The sequence below is a fragment of the Sebastes fasciatus genome, chromosome 1, assembly GCF_043250625.1.
Source record: "Sebastes fasciatus isolate fSebFas1 chromosome 1, fSebFas1.pri, whole genome shotgun sequence".
NCBI lineage: Eukaryota > Metazoa > Chordata > Actinopteri > Perciformes > Sebastidae > Sebastes > Sebastes fasciatus.
In genome coordinates, this window is record NC_133795.1 from 23419341 (window position 1) to 23436739 (window position 17399).

At 38.7% G+C, this 17399-nt stretch overlaps 1 protein-coding gene across 2 annotated transcripts in view; it reads right to left on the minus strand.

Moving 5' to 3' along the window:
- The window catches only part of cenpp (centromere protein P), a 105623-nt gene that overhangs the window by 87303 nt on the left and 921 nt on the right, over nt 1-17399 (minus strand). For both annotated transcript variants that reach the window (XM_074638645.1, XM_074638637.1), the window contains exons 2-6: nt 16262-16420; nt 15889-16043; nt 15535-15623; nt 10231-10319; nt 2701-2797 (exon numbers count right to left, since the gene is read on the minus strand). In XM_074638645.1, the coding sequence (XP_074494746.1) occupies nt 2701-2797; nt 10231-10319; nt 15535-15623; nt 15889-16043; nt 16262-16416 (585 nt within the window). In that variant the 5' untranslated portion in view covers nt 16417-16420. The remainder of the gene's footprint in view (nt 1-2700; nt 2798-10230; nt 10320-15534; nt 15624-15888; nt 16044-16261; nt 16421-17399) is intronic.

The following is a 17399-nucleotide window of genomic DNA, read 5'->3' on the forward strand; positions in this document are numbered from 1 at the left end:
GATTGAAGTTAGCTGAAGGTTTGCAGTGGAGATGTCTTTCTGCTGTTCCCTGAAAAGCAGCAGATAATTGAGTCTTTCTTCAACTTCTTTAATGTTGTCTTCACTGTGAACGATCTCCACCAGCATTAGAAACTTGAAGGAGCAAACACAAGCAGCAGAAACTGAGCAATCCATGTGGTATCTCCGAAACCCTGATGTGTAGTTACATTTTTGAGGAGATGCACGTCAGCTAGTAGGTAGCAATGGAGCCTACAAATGTATCTGCCATAGCTACACCGTATCCCGTATACTATACATTCAACCTGTGTCAACCAGTGTCATCACCACAACCATATCATAACAGTTCCTGGTGGACATCCATTTTGGAATGAAAAAATCCTGTCTCACGCATGGTATCACGTCATTTCCTGTGTCACTTCTTACGTGTGTTTTCGTGACAAAACGTAGTTTGGAGACCTTATCAGGGATTCATCCCGGTGAAAAATCTTGTAGTGTGTGACCTTCTGTCGCCAGTCACTCATGTAGTGTGAAAACCACAACGAGTTAAAGACTCACGATTACAAGACAGCAAGTTGTGTATTGTGAGCAGTACTGTGATCTGGTGACTTTGAAAGTCGTGTAGTGTGAACTTGGCTTTAAACAACCACATGAAGAAGGGAATCCGCAAGTTGGATCTTGAATAGTTAAGGTTAGGCATTGGTCTCAAACAGTTAAGGTTAGGCATTGGTCTCAAATAGTTAAGGTTAGGCACTGATCTTGAATAGTTAAGGTTAGGATAGGTCGTCAGGCAGCGAGTCTGGTGCGAGTTTTTGCAGATCTCAAATCGGATTTCGCAATTTGTGGGTTATTTTCTAGACACAACCTTACATCCCAAGCTTTGCAAGTGGCCCTTGAAGGTTTAAATGTTCATTACACCGCACAGTAGGCCTACTAAAGATTTCAACTGAAAGTACAAAACAAGATACTAATAATGGCAGAGGCTCATAAAGACAGTTTGATGTCATTTGTTTTACTTTCAGTCCATTAATTGCAACTGCAATGAGGGCATAACGACGGAATCAGTGTATATACTGTGTGTGGGCCAATAAATACCAAGACATGTCAAAGACGTGTTAGAAAGAGTGCCTCCAATACATTGTTTGACCACCAGAGAGCACAAAGTTTAAATTCTTTAATGCATAAAGTTAAGGGGTCCTCATCAAAAATGTTTTTGATGTTAAATTAGGTGGCAAATATTGACAGATATTTTGTTATTGAATATTTTAAACTGTCAAATATAGATAAAAACCTTAAAAATATCATCAGAACGCTAGCTAACATTGTTAAGTTATGTTTGAAAACAATGATATTGTCATCTTTATGCCACACCGCTAGCACAGCAGAAACACTAACAGCATTACACCATTCCCCATGGCTGATTGTAGAGTCTGCATGTGTTTGTGCGTCTGTATGCAGAGACACGTAACACTATATGCACACAATGGAGAAATGCCATTCAGTGATTGGTCATATGCTTGTAAATATTTGTGGTTTGTAACCAGTACGTATCCACAATTCATCCGCAGTCCTGTAGTCCTACAGCGACTGGCTGGCTAATGTTGTGGTCTACCAGCAAGATTCCTGGATTGCATGTGAGTTCTTTGTGTTTTATATCTTTGTTTATTCCTCTAAATACATGTTCATGTCTGTGTATCATTAAAGCATGGAAATCAGCATACTGCTCACATTACAGCAGAATAGTTACAATGGGAATTACATTTTTCCATAATAACACTCAAGAAAATGCAACTCAACAAAATAAGAGTTTAGAGCACACGGGCCAAAATGGAAAATGTGGGTTAATCCTCCTTCAGCACAGCCAACTTGGCAAAACTTTACATTCTCAGAGTAAACAGGAGAATAGGTTCCATATTGCTCCTGCAGCTTGATTTACTATTTGACATTTTACGGCTACCTCTTCAACAAAGTCCCACGCTGATATAAACCATGCTCACACTAATTCACACCTACTGCATTAACCTTCATTTTCCTACTCTTTCCTCAGCCTGAATCTAAGCACGTTACAAACAATACTGACTTGTTTGGAGGGGTCATTGTATCTTCATGGTTGACATAAAGCTGACCTGAAGAAAGTGCCTTCTGGACCATAAAGAGTAACCCTGTCCCTCTGGATTGACCCTCTGACCACTACGCCGGACAAGACAATAAGGCTCCTCCACTGATGGATGAGGGTGAAACCCAGCAGGGGTTAAACAGGTTAAAGATGGAGGTTAAAGATTAAATCCAACCTAAAGTTCCCATTTTAGGTTTCTCTGCCCTCACACTGACTGATGGACCATCTGGTCTCCACACTGAAAGAATTCAGGATAGACTCATCTTGTCCCCCACAAATGATGCAGAGATGTCAGGGAGCAAAAAGTCAAAACAAGTCATTTTTCAAGACTCATACAGAAACAACAAAAGGAAAGCTGCAGCAATCTCATTGGGCCGAAATACTGCCATGTTTCGCAAAATTGTGATCAGTGGTGTTAAACACATTGCGTAGAAGGAATTGGACCAACCTGGCCAAATCCTCTGTATTCATTGTGAGGGGCGAATAGTTTGTCATGTGTCAACAACACACAAATAGTGGAGAGCCGGTGTGTGAGGGAGAGGCTGCCAGTTTAAAGCCCATTTCGGTGCAAGTGTGTCTTCACTTACCTGGAGGTGCTGGAAGGTTCTGCGCCGGTCGTCACATTTGTCAGAGAAAGTCCTGAGAGTCCTGAAGTACAGCAGAAGATCCCTGCTCTCCTCCACTCTGAAATGACATCGCACACATTATTTATTGGCTCTTCCCCCTCAAAGTTCAATCCGACCTGTGGCCCTTTGCTGCATGTCAACCCCTCTCTCTCTTCCCCTTTCATTACTACTACTACTACTCCTCCTCTCACTATCAATAAAGGCATTGAAAAAGCCCCAAAAAAAGTTGATTATTTGAATCGTCGATCAGTAAAGGTGTGACAAAATATCCATAACAAACATGTGACAATATGCATCATTGGACTGAAAAATGGATGGCAATATTAAGTCCATTAACACTGTGAACTGTCAGAGGTCTCAACCGCTGCCTTAAAATGTTGCAGAGCACCAGCAGCAGCTTCGATCCTCCATCTGTGTCTAAACAGGACGTGTTCAGGTACAGTATTGAGTGTAGGTCATCTGTTTTTTGGCAGCACTTACAGTAAAGCCAAACACATAATCAAACGTATATTGGAAGAAAACAGACTTGAAGCGTAAAAATACACTTATGGTCAAGTGATTGTGCTGCATTTGGCTCCATACCACACCCGTTGTGGTTACGTTTATGCATGCATAGTGCAAGGGAAACACGCAAATTTCAACCCACAGTTGGCCTAGGGTTAGGGAATAGGGGTGACTTAAATTAGCAGCAGAATAAAAGTTTCTTTAAAATGCATTTACAAGCAGAGTAAATCCAAAAATTGTAAAAGGCAAGTTACAAAAAGGTGCTTCCTTACATACAGTATAATGCATATCACAATACCAAAAAAAGAAAATCTTTGTTTTGGTCTGGTTTGCTCGGTCTGAGTGAGCCTGGGACATTCTGTTACAGGCTTTCCAGAGTTTTCCATGGGGGCCCAGGGCTAGACGGCAGCCGGGTGAAGTTTCCAGACGACTGTTATTCCACACAGAGCTGATGGAAACATGGCACCACGCTCACATATAATGGAGCATTACCAAAAGAGAGAGAGAGAGAGAGAGAGAGAGAGAGAGAGAGAGAGAGAGAGAGAGAGAGAGAGAGAGAGAGAGAGAGAGAGAGAGAGAGAGAGAGAGAGAGAGAGAGAGAGAGAGAGAGAGAGCGGTCCCTGTTTTGATATTGTTGTGTTGAACTGATTTGGTCTTACTGGTTCTGAATGATGCAGTGTAAAACAAATTAAACTATACTGGTTGCAAAAACCTTATCATCATACTTGCCAACCTTGAGACCTCAAAAAAAAGGGGAAGATTTTGAAACCATAGCGAGGGGTCTGGGGGTCCTAAAGAATTAAAAGAATGAAAATCGCAAAATAATTATAATCATAAAATACACTGCAACAGCAGTTTCATGTTAAATACTTTTAATTCTCAGGAACTGATACAGAGTAATTGGCCCCTCTAATGTGAACTCGTATGAATCTCTGGCATCATCAGTTTTCATCCATACACTCATTCATTATTCCCTGCTTGAGTGGGCCTATTTCTTTCTCCTACTCTCCATTTCTCTCTCCTCTCACTCACTGACGATCCTTTAAGACACAATGCGACAACAGCGCCATTGCGCCCTGAACCCATTATTTCCAATGGCTTGGGCCACGCCCCGCCCCCCCCAGCTCAATCCACGAGCAGCTCTCCTTCCCCAGGAAACGACATATGGTGTAGCTGTATTGTTGTGCAGGAGGAAACAGTAGGGCTTTTACACTCTGTACAGTGCCAGAAACAGGTTGAGATAACAAAAAGGAAAAAAAGGTGTGAACATTTGTCAAAAATCAGGAAAAATACGGGAGAATTGTGACCGCGGAAGGAAACCAGGAGAGGGCAAGGAAAAACCTGACTCTCCCAGGAAAATCGGGAGGGTTGGCAAGTCTGCCTATCATGCAGCGACTCTAATGAGGTGTATGGACTTGGAAAGTTTAGCTGGCTTCAGTTCATCATCCCAAAGAAGCAGTAAAATTTGTTTGCAGCAAACAGTAGGAAAAAAATTCAAATTAAACAAACAACACTTTAGAATCCGTTCTGGACGCTCTGTGCTACAGATATATTTTGGTTGGTACAAAAAAAAATACTGAGGTCAATACCTAGTCCTGTAGATATTAGGGCAGTCACTTAAAAAGTAATAATAATACTTTCGAATGAATGAAAACTAACAAATGATTTGTTTGAATAAACTCGAACACAACCCACGTAGCCTACTCCTAAACTAAGTTGTATAATTTACATTCAGATCACTTTAGGTGCCTCCACTACCTCACTGAATGATAAGCTAATAACTGACTCAGATCTGGTGTGTTTGGTGAATATCTGTTTGTCACAGCTTTGTGTAAATGAAGACAACAACAATAACCTAGTTTACTGACAGAGGAAAAAGGTACGCAAGAGAATCAGAGTAACAGTACATTTTTACTACACAGCAAAACTAGTTTAATTAGGCTGTCCAAAACACATACATGTATACTGAAAGTGTTGCCATGTATATAAAGCAATGGCTATCTTGAAAGTAAACTTCCCTTTTAGCTTCACAGCTGCTGCTGTCCTGACCTCAGCACAGTTTGGCTTCACACTATCAGCCTGGCTTAGAGCAGGAAACACAAACAGCCTGGATCAGTGTTTCTCCAACTGCAGGCTGGGGGTCAGAATGGTTGATGACTCAGTCGGCTTGGATCCCCACACGACAAGAGCAGTACTGTGTTTTAATGGCAGAGGTTCAGAAGGAAGTTTGACATAATCCAGTCAGCCTCGAGTCCGCTAAACACATCCCACAATGCACTGCATCAACAGTGTTTCCACATCGCAGTCACAAGAGTTTTCAACTGTACAGCTAATAAACAGTTGGATAAAAGTGAGACTACGTCGACACTTAGCTATTACATTTTTAAAGTTGCAGTGTGTATGATCTGGTGGAATCTAGTGGTGAGGTTGCAGATTGCAACCACCTGAAACTTCTCCTGTGTGCCGACGTGAAAATGCACATGGCCCTATCGTTCTGGGCTGCTGTAGAAACATGGCGTCCGGCTCCATGAAGAGGACCCGCTCCCTAGGTAGATACAAACGGCTCATTCTAAGATAACGGAAACACAACGACTCTTGTTTTCATGTGATTATACACTAAACAAAACATACATATTATTTCATTCCATTTCTGCCAATAGATCCCCCTAAATGCTAGAAACTGTTCCTTTAAAAGGGTGTTTTCATGTGAAAACAATGTGCGTCTACACCATCGTTTCCAGTCCTCACCTACTGTACTCTGTGATCACCTATACTGTGTGTTAATACAGACCAATTCTCTATTTAGTTGTTCTCATTCATAAATTTTTCTGTGACTGGTGTCAACTGAATATGCAATTGTAATTTAATTGCAGCTCATAAACCCATAAACCAGGCAGTGATTCCCAAGCTGCTGTGCTGCTATAATCATTATTTTAGGATCAAAACGTCATCTGACAAAATCAACCTAAACATAAATTTAGGCTGCAAGTCTGTTATCTTCAGTCTCACACGTAACTACAGTGATTCTGACTGCGAGGATGGCCAAGCAGCCAGCAGGTGCCCACACTAATGTGGCTGGATGCATCTTGTGTGATACTGACAGGACTGGAGATGAACTGCTGCTTTTACCACACAGCCTGTGTAGCCACAGTGTTACTTTGAATACTAACAAAGTTAAGGAACCACTTCGGGGAGACAAGAGGACAGATGTGGAAACACCAATAAAAATCAGTATTCATCTTTAAAAGTTCAGACAAGCTTGATCTAACAAAGATTATTAGTCGGATTTAGACTGTAAAACTATGACTCTCTCTCTCTCTCAGACTTGGAGAAGGCAGCGGTGTGTCATAATCATTATCTCCAGTATTTTTCCATCTGTTGTTTGCCAGATTCTGCAGACTGGTCCATACAATCCAGATGTGGTTTGGCCTCAGATATAGAGCAAATCAGACTTCTGCTCTGTGGTGCTGATCCACTGACAGAACAAACGCTTTCTGGCAGACTGTGGTTATCGGGACAGTAAATGCACATAAACACAACACCTACAACACATTTAGTTCATACAAACAGAACTTAGAGATCTTAACTTGGATCTAACAGGAGTCGGAACAAAGTAGGTGCTCCTGATGTTCAGGTGAATACTGTCAGCAAGACTGAGACTGGAGTTCACCACAGATTCAAGGAAAACTGCTTCACTGCATGCCGCATATAAAATATACAGTATATACGTTGTTTAATGTCAGCTGCTCTGGTTAGGAAAACAATAACCAGAGCAGCTGACATGGGCGAAGGCTCCTGGACGCAACCTCATGATGGGCAAAATTACTGATTCTCTCTTGAAAGATTCAGTATTGATGCTGACATTTCCTTAAATCTTTTAAGCTGCTTTACGACAAATACAACAAGTAACTTTAGGTTTGCTATTGATGAAGGCTGTTTAGTTAGTAAATCACTTGACAACTAGGTTATAAACGTCTATCATTTTTTTTCACTGCACACAATCCCACAGATTATTGTTGGCATATGATGTTAATGGAGATTTTTCCAGCAAAATTCATACTGTTTGTAAAAAAAAGAAAACAATCTAATTTTTCTGCTCAAAATCAGCTTGCATGTGTCTGCTTGGATTGTAAAATTTGGCTCAGCTAAACTTCCTGGCCACTCCCTTATTGTGACCTAACAGGCAATATTCTGAGGTCTATTACGTACTCAGATAATTTGCTTCATCAGGACTGTGTGGGTGAAGTTTGATCAGATCTGTATGACAGTGGCATCTCCCTGGAAACATGAGAAGACAACCCCTTCACTGTCAAAAGATTCAAATATTGCTAAATCCTAATTTTAGTAGAGAAATACATGACATCACATTTCTCCAACTGAAGCTCCACACACTTCAAATTAGTGAGAAGAGTGCAAAGAAAATACACAAATACACAAATCTGTCATGTGAAATACGTAACCTAAACTGAGAAAAAAGCCTGCGTTCATGTAAAGGTAAGACCCTATTATCATTGTAAAAGGCTGACTGAGATCATTGGTCCTCAGAGCCTTTAAACCAAGTAGAATTTGAGTCTATAAAACAAATAAAACAAATATGTGATGCTAAGCCAACTCAGGTGAAATCCTCGAGGGCAGCGGAGCTTGAACAAACCTCCACATGTGCTCAGCTCACCAGTTGGCACACTTATTTTTATTTTGTGTCATTAAATGATAATGAGGTAGGGCACATATTGTTCAATTTAATCTTACCATACATACATACTTACATACATACATACATACATAATGTATATACAGTATATATATTTATATATATATATATATATATATATATATATAAATATATACAGTATTTATATTTAACTTTTTAACAATTAAAATAAATAAAATAAGATATATTTGGTTTCACCAGACCGAGGTGAGAGGAAACTTGTTTTTCCAAGCTGGGCAGCTGATAGAGGGTCAACTAAAGGTCAAACATTACTCCACGCCTGTTTAAAAATTCAGATTAAAGGTGAAACAGAGATTATGTGTGAAAATGTTATTTGTAATCCACTGGCTTTGATCCCAACGAACATGTTTGTGTAAAAAGCACCTGGTAGGAAAAGGAATCCTGACTAAAGCTCCAGACATTACTGAGTCAACCTCAACAGACCAGATTCAGCCCAGATATTTCCAACAGTCACAGCAGGAGAGGAACAGGTGTAACTAATATTAACGATGGCTGTGTTCCATTTACAGGTAACAGTGCCGGTAAACCAGCACACCGAAAAGGAATGCAGGCATTCTGAATGTAATGAGTTACAGTGAATGTCTGCCGTGAGAAAGGCTCATTGTTTGTGAGTAAAGCAGACGGAGCAGGAACTAGTGGATGTGGGAGTGAGGAAGTTCAGCAGGACGACAGCCGTTTGACATCTTCTTCTACTTAATAAACACTTGAGTTAAACCAAACAGACCGCTTCATCCTGACAGGATTAATATCCAATATTAAATAAGTGGATTTGGACTGAGCAGAACAGACAGTGTAAATAAATGACAAACTCACTGGCCACCGAGTTTCAGTCCAAACACACCAGTCATAATGCATCAATTAGGATTAACCAATTAAGTCAACTCAAATCTGATACCTGATTCACATATGATGAACTTAAAGTTTAACAGACTAAATACACCACGTGGCCAAAAGTATATGGACACCTGAACATTACAGCCATACGAGATAGTTGAAGATGTGATTCCAAAACCATGGGCACTAATCTGCTGCTGTAACAGCCTCCACTCTTCTGGTTTCAGGCTGTTGGTGGAATTTGCAGGGATTTGCTCCCATTCAGCCACAAGAGCATTAGTGAGGTCCAGCAATCCAGTTCATCCTAAAGGTGCTGGATGGGGTTGAGGTCAGGGCTCTGTGCAGACCAGTCAAGTTCTTCCAAACCAAACTGGGAAAACCATTTCTTTATGGACCTGGTTTTGTACACAGGGCAAATTGTTGTGTTGAAACAGGAAAAGGTCTTCCCCAAACTGTTGACATACTATTGTCTAAAATATAATTGTATATTGGAGCATTAAGAACCAAACCAATTCAATTCAATTGATTTGTATATAGCGTCAAATCATAGCAGAGGTTATCTTGAGATGCTTTTCATATAGAGCATACTAGACCATACTCTAAACCAACAGACACGGACCAAAAAGCACTCTATAGTGTGTCCATATACTTTTGTCCATATAGTGTAGATCACTAGATCACCTGTTTTATCACACATACTGACTTTGGGTTAATGTTCCCAGTCTCTCATACACTTGTCATTCAAAACTGAAGCCCATTCAACTGACTATGTCCAGATTGCATTTCCTGTTTTGGTGTGATCTCCAGCTCGCAGGTCAAAGTTCAACTGTGATCAACTTTGATTTATTAAAGGTCAGGTCGGTAATGCTGAGAAACTAGCAAGAGTATACTAGATTTAAAAAATGGTCCAGCCACCCAAAAAAAGTTCCCAGTGTTGCCAACTCTTTTCCAATGAATGTAGAAAGCAGCACTAGCTCCTAAATTCGCTAAATCTAGAATCTGTTCAGGCCGAATTAAATGATTGAATGAGCTTATTACAGTCCTGCGACAGCCACAGATACCAGATGTGTTTCTTTTTTTCTCCGTCAGAGCATTTGATTTATTGATTGCTATCGGGATGGAATGAGAATTTCAACTAATATAACAAAAAATATTTGAACAACACTAATGACCTTACTTTTAATGTTGAATATAACAAGTCAATCAATCATCATTAAGGTAAATTCTAAGCCTGAGAAATCTGAAAATCCAGTTGATCACTCTGAAAAGGTTTGCTGTTGCAGAAACGGTTCATTCCAGATAAATGCGACAACTCAAGATAGATGGATAATTGGAGATGATGTGGCAGAACTTCACAGGGAGGAAGAGTGGATAAGATGTTCTTTTCAGATCAGCTTAACATCAATCTGCAGTGTTCTTACCCTGACAGGAAACTGCTGAAGTGCTGCAGGTCGCTGGCGTCCATCACCACGTTCAGTTCACTGATCGTCCTCTTGGAACCTTGACCCTCCTGCAGGACAAACACACCATCAATTACTCAGTTAAAACAATAAAACACTGAGTCACTTAGTCAGTGCAGTGATGATTGATAATGTGTTATCAAACAAAGCCTGTTCTTTTCTGGAAACCAGTCTGTTTTCAGAGTCTAAGAGTTCATTTGCATATTCTGGGAATAAGAAGAGAAAACAGCAGAGAGGGCAGGAAGAGACAAGAACTCCAGCGCTGCTGATTCATGCTGCATGTAGGTAGATCTCTCTGTTTACTCAACAGTCTCAACAAAAAACTGAACATCAGAACCCTCACAAAGGCAGGATTTATTGTAGACTGTTGTATTAGACTGCATTTGTTTTAGCTTGATGTACTTAATAAACTGAGTGTAATTCCAGCATGTTGGTGCACATTTTATGTCCGTATACTGATGCAACAAACAAGATACAACATGTTCATTAGTGATGACGATGTTGTATGTGTACATGTGGTGTGATTTTTAACTTTGGACAGAGAGCCAGACTAGCTATTATGCTAAGCTAGCTAACCATATCCAGCTCTGTACTTAACACACAGAGATCGATATCCACCTGAACATCTCATTCTCAGGCTGCATCCACACAAATATGTTTTCGTTTTAAAAAGGCATTTTAAAACGAAAACTTTTTTGGCCGTTTCAGAATTCATCTCTGTCAATACTACCTGAAAACGCCTATCACATGACCATTCACTGGGCATGCGTGTGGCGGTGTAAACAGGAAGCAGCGCTGGACATGGGAATTGATGCAAAAGCGCTCGAATAATAGCTTGCCTCCTGCGCATGTAGGCAGTAGCAGCATTACAAAATGCAGAATTTAACTGCACAACAGCTGCTAGCATAGACAGGATCAGCAATGCAAAACAAAAACGTACTTGTGTGGATGTAGCCTCAGGATGAAAGAGAAAAAACAAGTTTCCCAAAAATGTTGAACTATTCCTTTAAACATCCATCTCCACATTTGGGGAGCCATAAATCATATAAGCACAACATCTGTTTAACACTAACAAACTGGATGTTGTACTAGCTCACATTATGATGCAATATAAAAAGCAAGTATTAATCCAACTATAATAAAGAGTAAGAAGAGAGTGTGTGTGTGTGTGTGTTTACAAAATGATTTCCAAATTACACGGCCAAATAATTAATGTCTTTATGAAAACAAGTCAAGTCTTCAGAAGAGAAACTATAATTTTAATGACACTTCATGAGCCAGGCAGGAGGAGTGATTCAATGAAACCAGCTGTTCTGCTGGTTGATCCAGTTAGAATGAAAACCAGAAGACCTGTTGGACCTACATGAAGCAGGTTTACAGATCACAATAATACAATAAAATCACTAAAATAAAAATAAAATTACTCTTGACTTTACATACACAGTGTATGTAGGGTCAACCATCATTTTTGTTAAAAGTTATGGTGTGCTTCCAACAAGCCTGGAGGTAGAGCTGCGTATTAAGTTTCAAATTTTTTTTGGTAAAGACCGAAATGTGTCTGAATATCAAAAACGGTCAAGTATTTAAGAGTTGGCATCAATGTCTGTTCAGATTCATAATCCTAAAAAATGTATTCTTTAATTAGTTAGTTCCTGATTTAAATCATGATTTTTCCAGTTGTTGTAGACAGTATTTTATTTAGAGATCATGTACGGCCGCTTATGTTTAAACATTTAACGAAAAAGTCTTTTGTAGAAAAACATGTTTAGGATACCCAGCTCTACCTGGAGGAAAAGTTTTGACATATTTCTTATGCACGAACAATAAGAGGGGACGCGTAAAAATGCTGAATTATGACAGTTCTCTAATCTGAGTTTTCACTTAGTGCGAGTAGCCAAAACACTTTTAAAAGAGTGCTTTTATTTTGAAGAGATGACATCTAAAACGTAATTGTTATCGTTGTCAGCGACATGTCTTTACCTAATACCACTTGACACAGTATTTTCCTCTGAGGCAGTTTGGTCTGATGTCTGATTGAATGACATTTAAGACCTGACTGTGATGTTTCTGTTTTATATGTCTGACAGATGCTGCTGAGGTCCAAGGAGCTGCTGCACTTAAAGCCTCATCAGTGAACCACTGAACACAGCCCTGTGTCGCCCTCTGCTGGCTAAACACACCATCAGCACCCATTCTGTGAAGCCCTTCAGTGTGTTACCTGAACCATTTTCAACACAGCTTTTGTCTCTCTGAGAAACATTAGTTGTGTGTAAATCCACAGACCTTTAGACCTACCACACTAAAACACAAAATGTGCTGGATGCAAAAATGAGTGTAAATAAAAAGAAACAGCACCATCGATCTTTGCTTGACCAAAAGCTTAGAATGTAAATTGTGCGTAGGCAAAGGACACAATTGTGTGTGAATGCTTTAATGTCTTTTCATTTACACGGTTGGTCTAAAAGTAACAGTACCCTCTGAAATCATGTACAGAGCTCTTCTATACGGCTGTTGAGTTTAATCTACATTATTTATTAACGACGTGGGACATTTTAATGTTTTGAGGTTTTATGGTTTTAGGTTCTGGAATAATGTTTGATGACCATCTACATCAGATGCATCTGGTTAAGGGACATCATGAGTAAAGTTTGACCGATGGATTTTTGAGGCTGTTACTGAGATCTGTGATAAGCTGATGTCCAATAATATTTGACTCCAACCATGAATATACTGGCAGCAGACAAAGAGCATAATAATGTTAGATGATTTGCTTAGTTGATAATGGATGGGTACTAGGAGATGGACACAGATAAAGTTAGTTGAAAAGGACATACAGAAATCAAAGGAAAAGCTGGAAGAACTATTTATGGAAATCAAACTGAAAAAGAGACTTGATGTTTGATGCTGATAATGTATTCTATAATATAACATCATATACTGTATCTATGTTTGACACGTATGTATCTAACATGTATCAAGCTTGTTTGAGTTGATTTAATTTGAAATTGAGCTCTGAGAGAGAATTCCTGCTTGTAATGTGCATCATGATGGAAGTGGCTCACAAGAATTGTGGTGAGCCGTACAAATTGAGACATTGAGGAGCATTTGCAATTATTACTCTGAAACTTCATTGATGGAACCTTTACAGGACCCACCTTTTTTGGTGGTTAGTAGTACCGTATTAGCCTAAATGTACGAGAGAGTGTTTTTTTTTTTTTACAGAAACTCTATATCTCTGAGAGATGCAGTTGTTGTGAAGAAAAACAGCAGTCACATAAATGTAAATGAACTGCATGCTTTCAGGAGGGTTAAAGTGGGTTGGTTAAAACACTTTTCACTGAGATGGTAAAATGAAATAAATAAATAATAATGCTCTGGCAACAACAACAGCAACTATGTGTCTGGAAAGGAAGGTCTTCAAGATAGAAAATAGAGAGATGGCCATGACGAGAAAGGCCTACATTAAGGAAAAGACAGACATCCAGAGAATGAGAGATGGTTTCCAGTTAGAGAAGGAGAGCATAGCAAAAGAAAAAAGAGCCTTCAATAGATTCAATAAAGAACTTAAGGCAAAATATAGGAGGAGAAAGGCTTTTTAACGCAAAAAAGAAAAAAGACGGCATTTTTGAGATGAGGTAGGCCTTTGAGATGGAAAAGGAGGAGATGGAAAACACGAGAAATGCCTACACTTAAGAAAAGACAGACATGACAAGAAGACAGACATGTTGATGCAGAAGAAAAATGCATCAATGAGAGAACAAACAACACCGATCTAAAAGGCCGTTACAACCAGTGCTGTCAACATGTCAGACAATTCATCTTCCTGCTTCATCTCTGCAAGGATGAACACGGCAACTGCAGCTCCACCAAGAAAAGTAAACATCAAAGATGCACAAAGAAACAGACTCAGAAATCTCTCCAATGAGTGAGACTTCACAAGCCATCACTGCATGTTGACATGTATTTTTACTGTATCTGTTTTCCCACTGATGTAAGTCCAACACAATATTTTGAGTCTTAAAAGAAATCGTTTTCAGGAAGTTAGAGGGAAATCGCAGCAAAAAACAATTACACATTCTTAAAAATACATGAATCACTGATACTTAGGACTGAACAGTACAGCATGAGACCAAATGACTGTCTAAAATTATTAAAATTACCTGTCAATAAATGGAAGAATTGTGAGCAAGACTAATAAGTCAGTTCAGTCAAGTTAAGATCAATGAATCAATGTGGTGTGATGCAATTCAACTAGAAACATCCATTTACGTCTACTGTAGCTCACCTATTGTTAGTCAACAGAGTAATGCTGTCACCACACCTTTTACATACAGTAGTGCAATTAGTCAAAATCAAAATGGGGCTACACGAGTGATTTTAGGCATTTGCACATTTCCTTCATATTTTTTGACAAAACAACAGTTACATTGGGTAGCAGTGGAAGGACATGGTTTTGTCCCTAGTACCAAAAATAAAAGTACTCATTATGCAGAATGTCCCATTTCAGAATGATATACATTATATTATAGTATTATATTTATTGATGCATTAATGTGTTCATCACTTTAATGTTGCAGCTGGTAAAAGGTTCATTTTCATTTTAACTACTTTATATACTTAATAATACACCATAGTTTAATAGCTGATTTACATTTTGATTATTTTTGAATCTGCAAATTAGCTAGTAACTAATATTGCCAAATAAATGTATTGAAGTAAAAAGTACAATATTTCCCTCTGAGATAAAGTGGAGTAGAGGTATAATGCTATATAAAATGGGAATACTCAAGTAAAGTACAAGTACCTCAAAAATGTACCTAAGTACAGTACTTGAGTAGCTTAAATACACATTCCACCACTTTTAGAAAACGAAAATAGTTTACAAGAGCACAAAGTTCCTCATAAAGCCTCTTAATGTTGCTCACTAAGTGCATGTTGTTGAACATTTTCTTCCAGGGAAGCATGCCCCCAGATCCCTCTAGAGGGTCAGAGGTCCACCCACCCAGATATGGATTGAATCCAAAAACCGCTTATGTGCAACTTGGGACTACATTACATAAATATGGAAGCTAGAAATGGCAACATTTTCTGAAGACATTTGACTGATCTCACTTTAGCTGCAACGTGGCGCTTCAATACATTCAGAGAGGCTAAAAGCTCCAACCAACCATCTTTATCAACCAACAGGAATGGTTGCTGCAGTGGGGTTTGGACCAGAGACCCGCTGTCTCTTCAACAGATTATTTGAACAATTAAATGACTCACCTTGACCTCAGAAAGCTGGAACTCCACCTGGAAGATCAGTTCAGAGCAGTGACCTGATACACAGAGCTGCTGGACCAGCTTTCTGCCGCCTAGTAGACACACACATCACACCAGTGTAAGTGTATTATGACATCACAAGGGACCCATTTAAAAAGGTGCGCTGTGGAGTTTTCTTGTAAACTAACAAAAGTTAGGTTTATATCCAGGTTTACATCCCGTGTTTCTCACCAACTGTGGGCTGATTTTGATCGAATAATCTGCTGGTTATTTTCCCAGATTCATTGATCAATCATTTGATCTATAAATATCAGAAAACAGTGAAGGCTGTGGATTCAGACAGTGCTGTGCTCTTACTGCTTTGCAGAGTCTTTGTGGTGCAGCTGTTCAGATTGATGCCATTCATTTGTGTCTGCCGCTTCAGATCCTCCTCCAGCTCCTCCACCTCCTCCTTCAGCCTGGACAGCACATTCTCTTTCCCTCCTCCTTGTCTCTGTCCACACATGTACAACCTGTGGAGACAGACAACAGACTGTTAATTGACTGTCACGACAGTTCAGCTCCTCTGTTACCATTTTCTACTTACCTGCAGGCCTCTGTACCACCCGGGTGTACTTAAGTAAGTTTAACAGGAAATTCGATTTTAAGATGTATGTTGGGAAAATGCTACAGGTTGAAAAGTGAAAGAGGGTATAAGAGAGATTTAAACATGAATTAAAACGAAACTCACATGGCATCCTGCATTTGTCCTCTGAAGTGAAACGTTATGTCCTTGTGGTGGTCCTGCTGTTGGCGCTGCAACGCTTTAACTTCAGCCTGAAGATGCTCAATCTGAGCCTCCAGTATCTTCACCTCCTCAATGTTCTCCTCGCTCATCTTCTCCATCAACCTGAAGGACAAACACCGACTCAATTCAACAAAACATTTGGAAGCTTCAATGGGTGAAGAGGGCAGCATAAAAACACAGTTACACCACTGAATACAATACAAACAACATAAACAGGCTTATAAAACAGCTGTCTCAAAATAGTGTAAAATATATACTATATGTAGGAGGTGAGAGGATGCTATGTGAGACTTGATTGTGTACTGACAAGCTCCTGATGAGCTGTGCTGTCAGAACAGCAAATACTGAAAAACCCTGAGGACACATAAAGAAAAAATAATGACAGAGTGAAAATAGATAAAGTGAATATGGGATCATCCAGCATTAAAAAGTGCTGTACAGTACAGAAGTGGAGTATTCAGATCTTTTACTTAAGTAAAATTATTAATACCACACGTAAAATTAAATTGATTGTAATGTACGATGTTGTATTATGTGATTTCATGTATGATGTGCTATTCTGTATTTTTTTATTTATTTTCTTTTTTTTAAAAGCCTAACCAGGGACGAGGTCTGCAAATTAGATATGGCTAGAAGTCCTATATACGTTGCATCGGTTGCACTTTAATTAAGTGTAACAATGCCTGTGTATTGTCTGTCCCTATCAAATAAACTAATAAATAAATAAAAAAATACTCAGGTTACAAGTATACAAATAAATAGATAAAAAATAGTATATTATAAAATAATATATAAAAAAATTGTATATATAAAAATGGTATATATAAACTTAAAAATAATAATATAAACTTAAAAATAGTATATATAAAAATATATAAAAATAGTAGGAATTAAAAAAAAATAGTATATATAAAAATAATATATACAAAAACAGTATATATAAAAATATTATATATAAAAAATAGTATTTATAAAAATAATATATAAAAAATAGTATATATAAAAATAGTATATATAACCTTAAAAAACAGTATAGAAAAAATAGTATACATAAAAAATAGTATATATAAAAATAGTATAT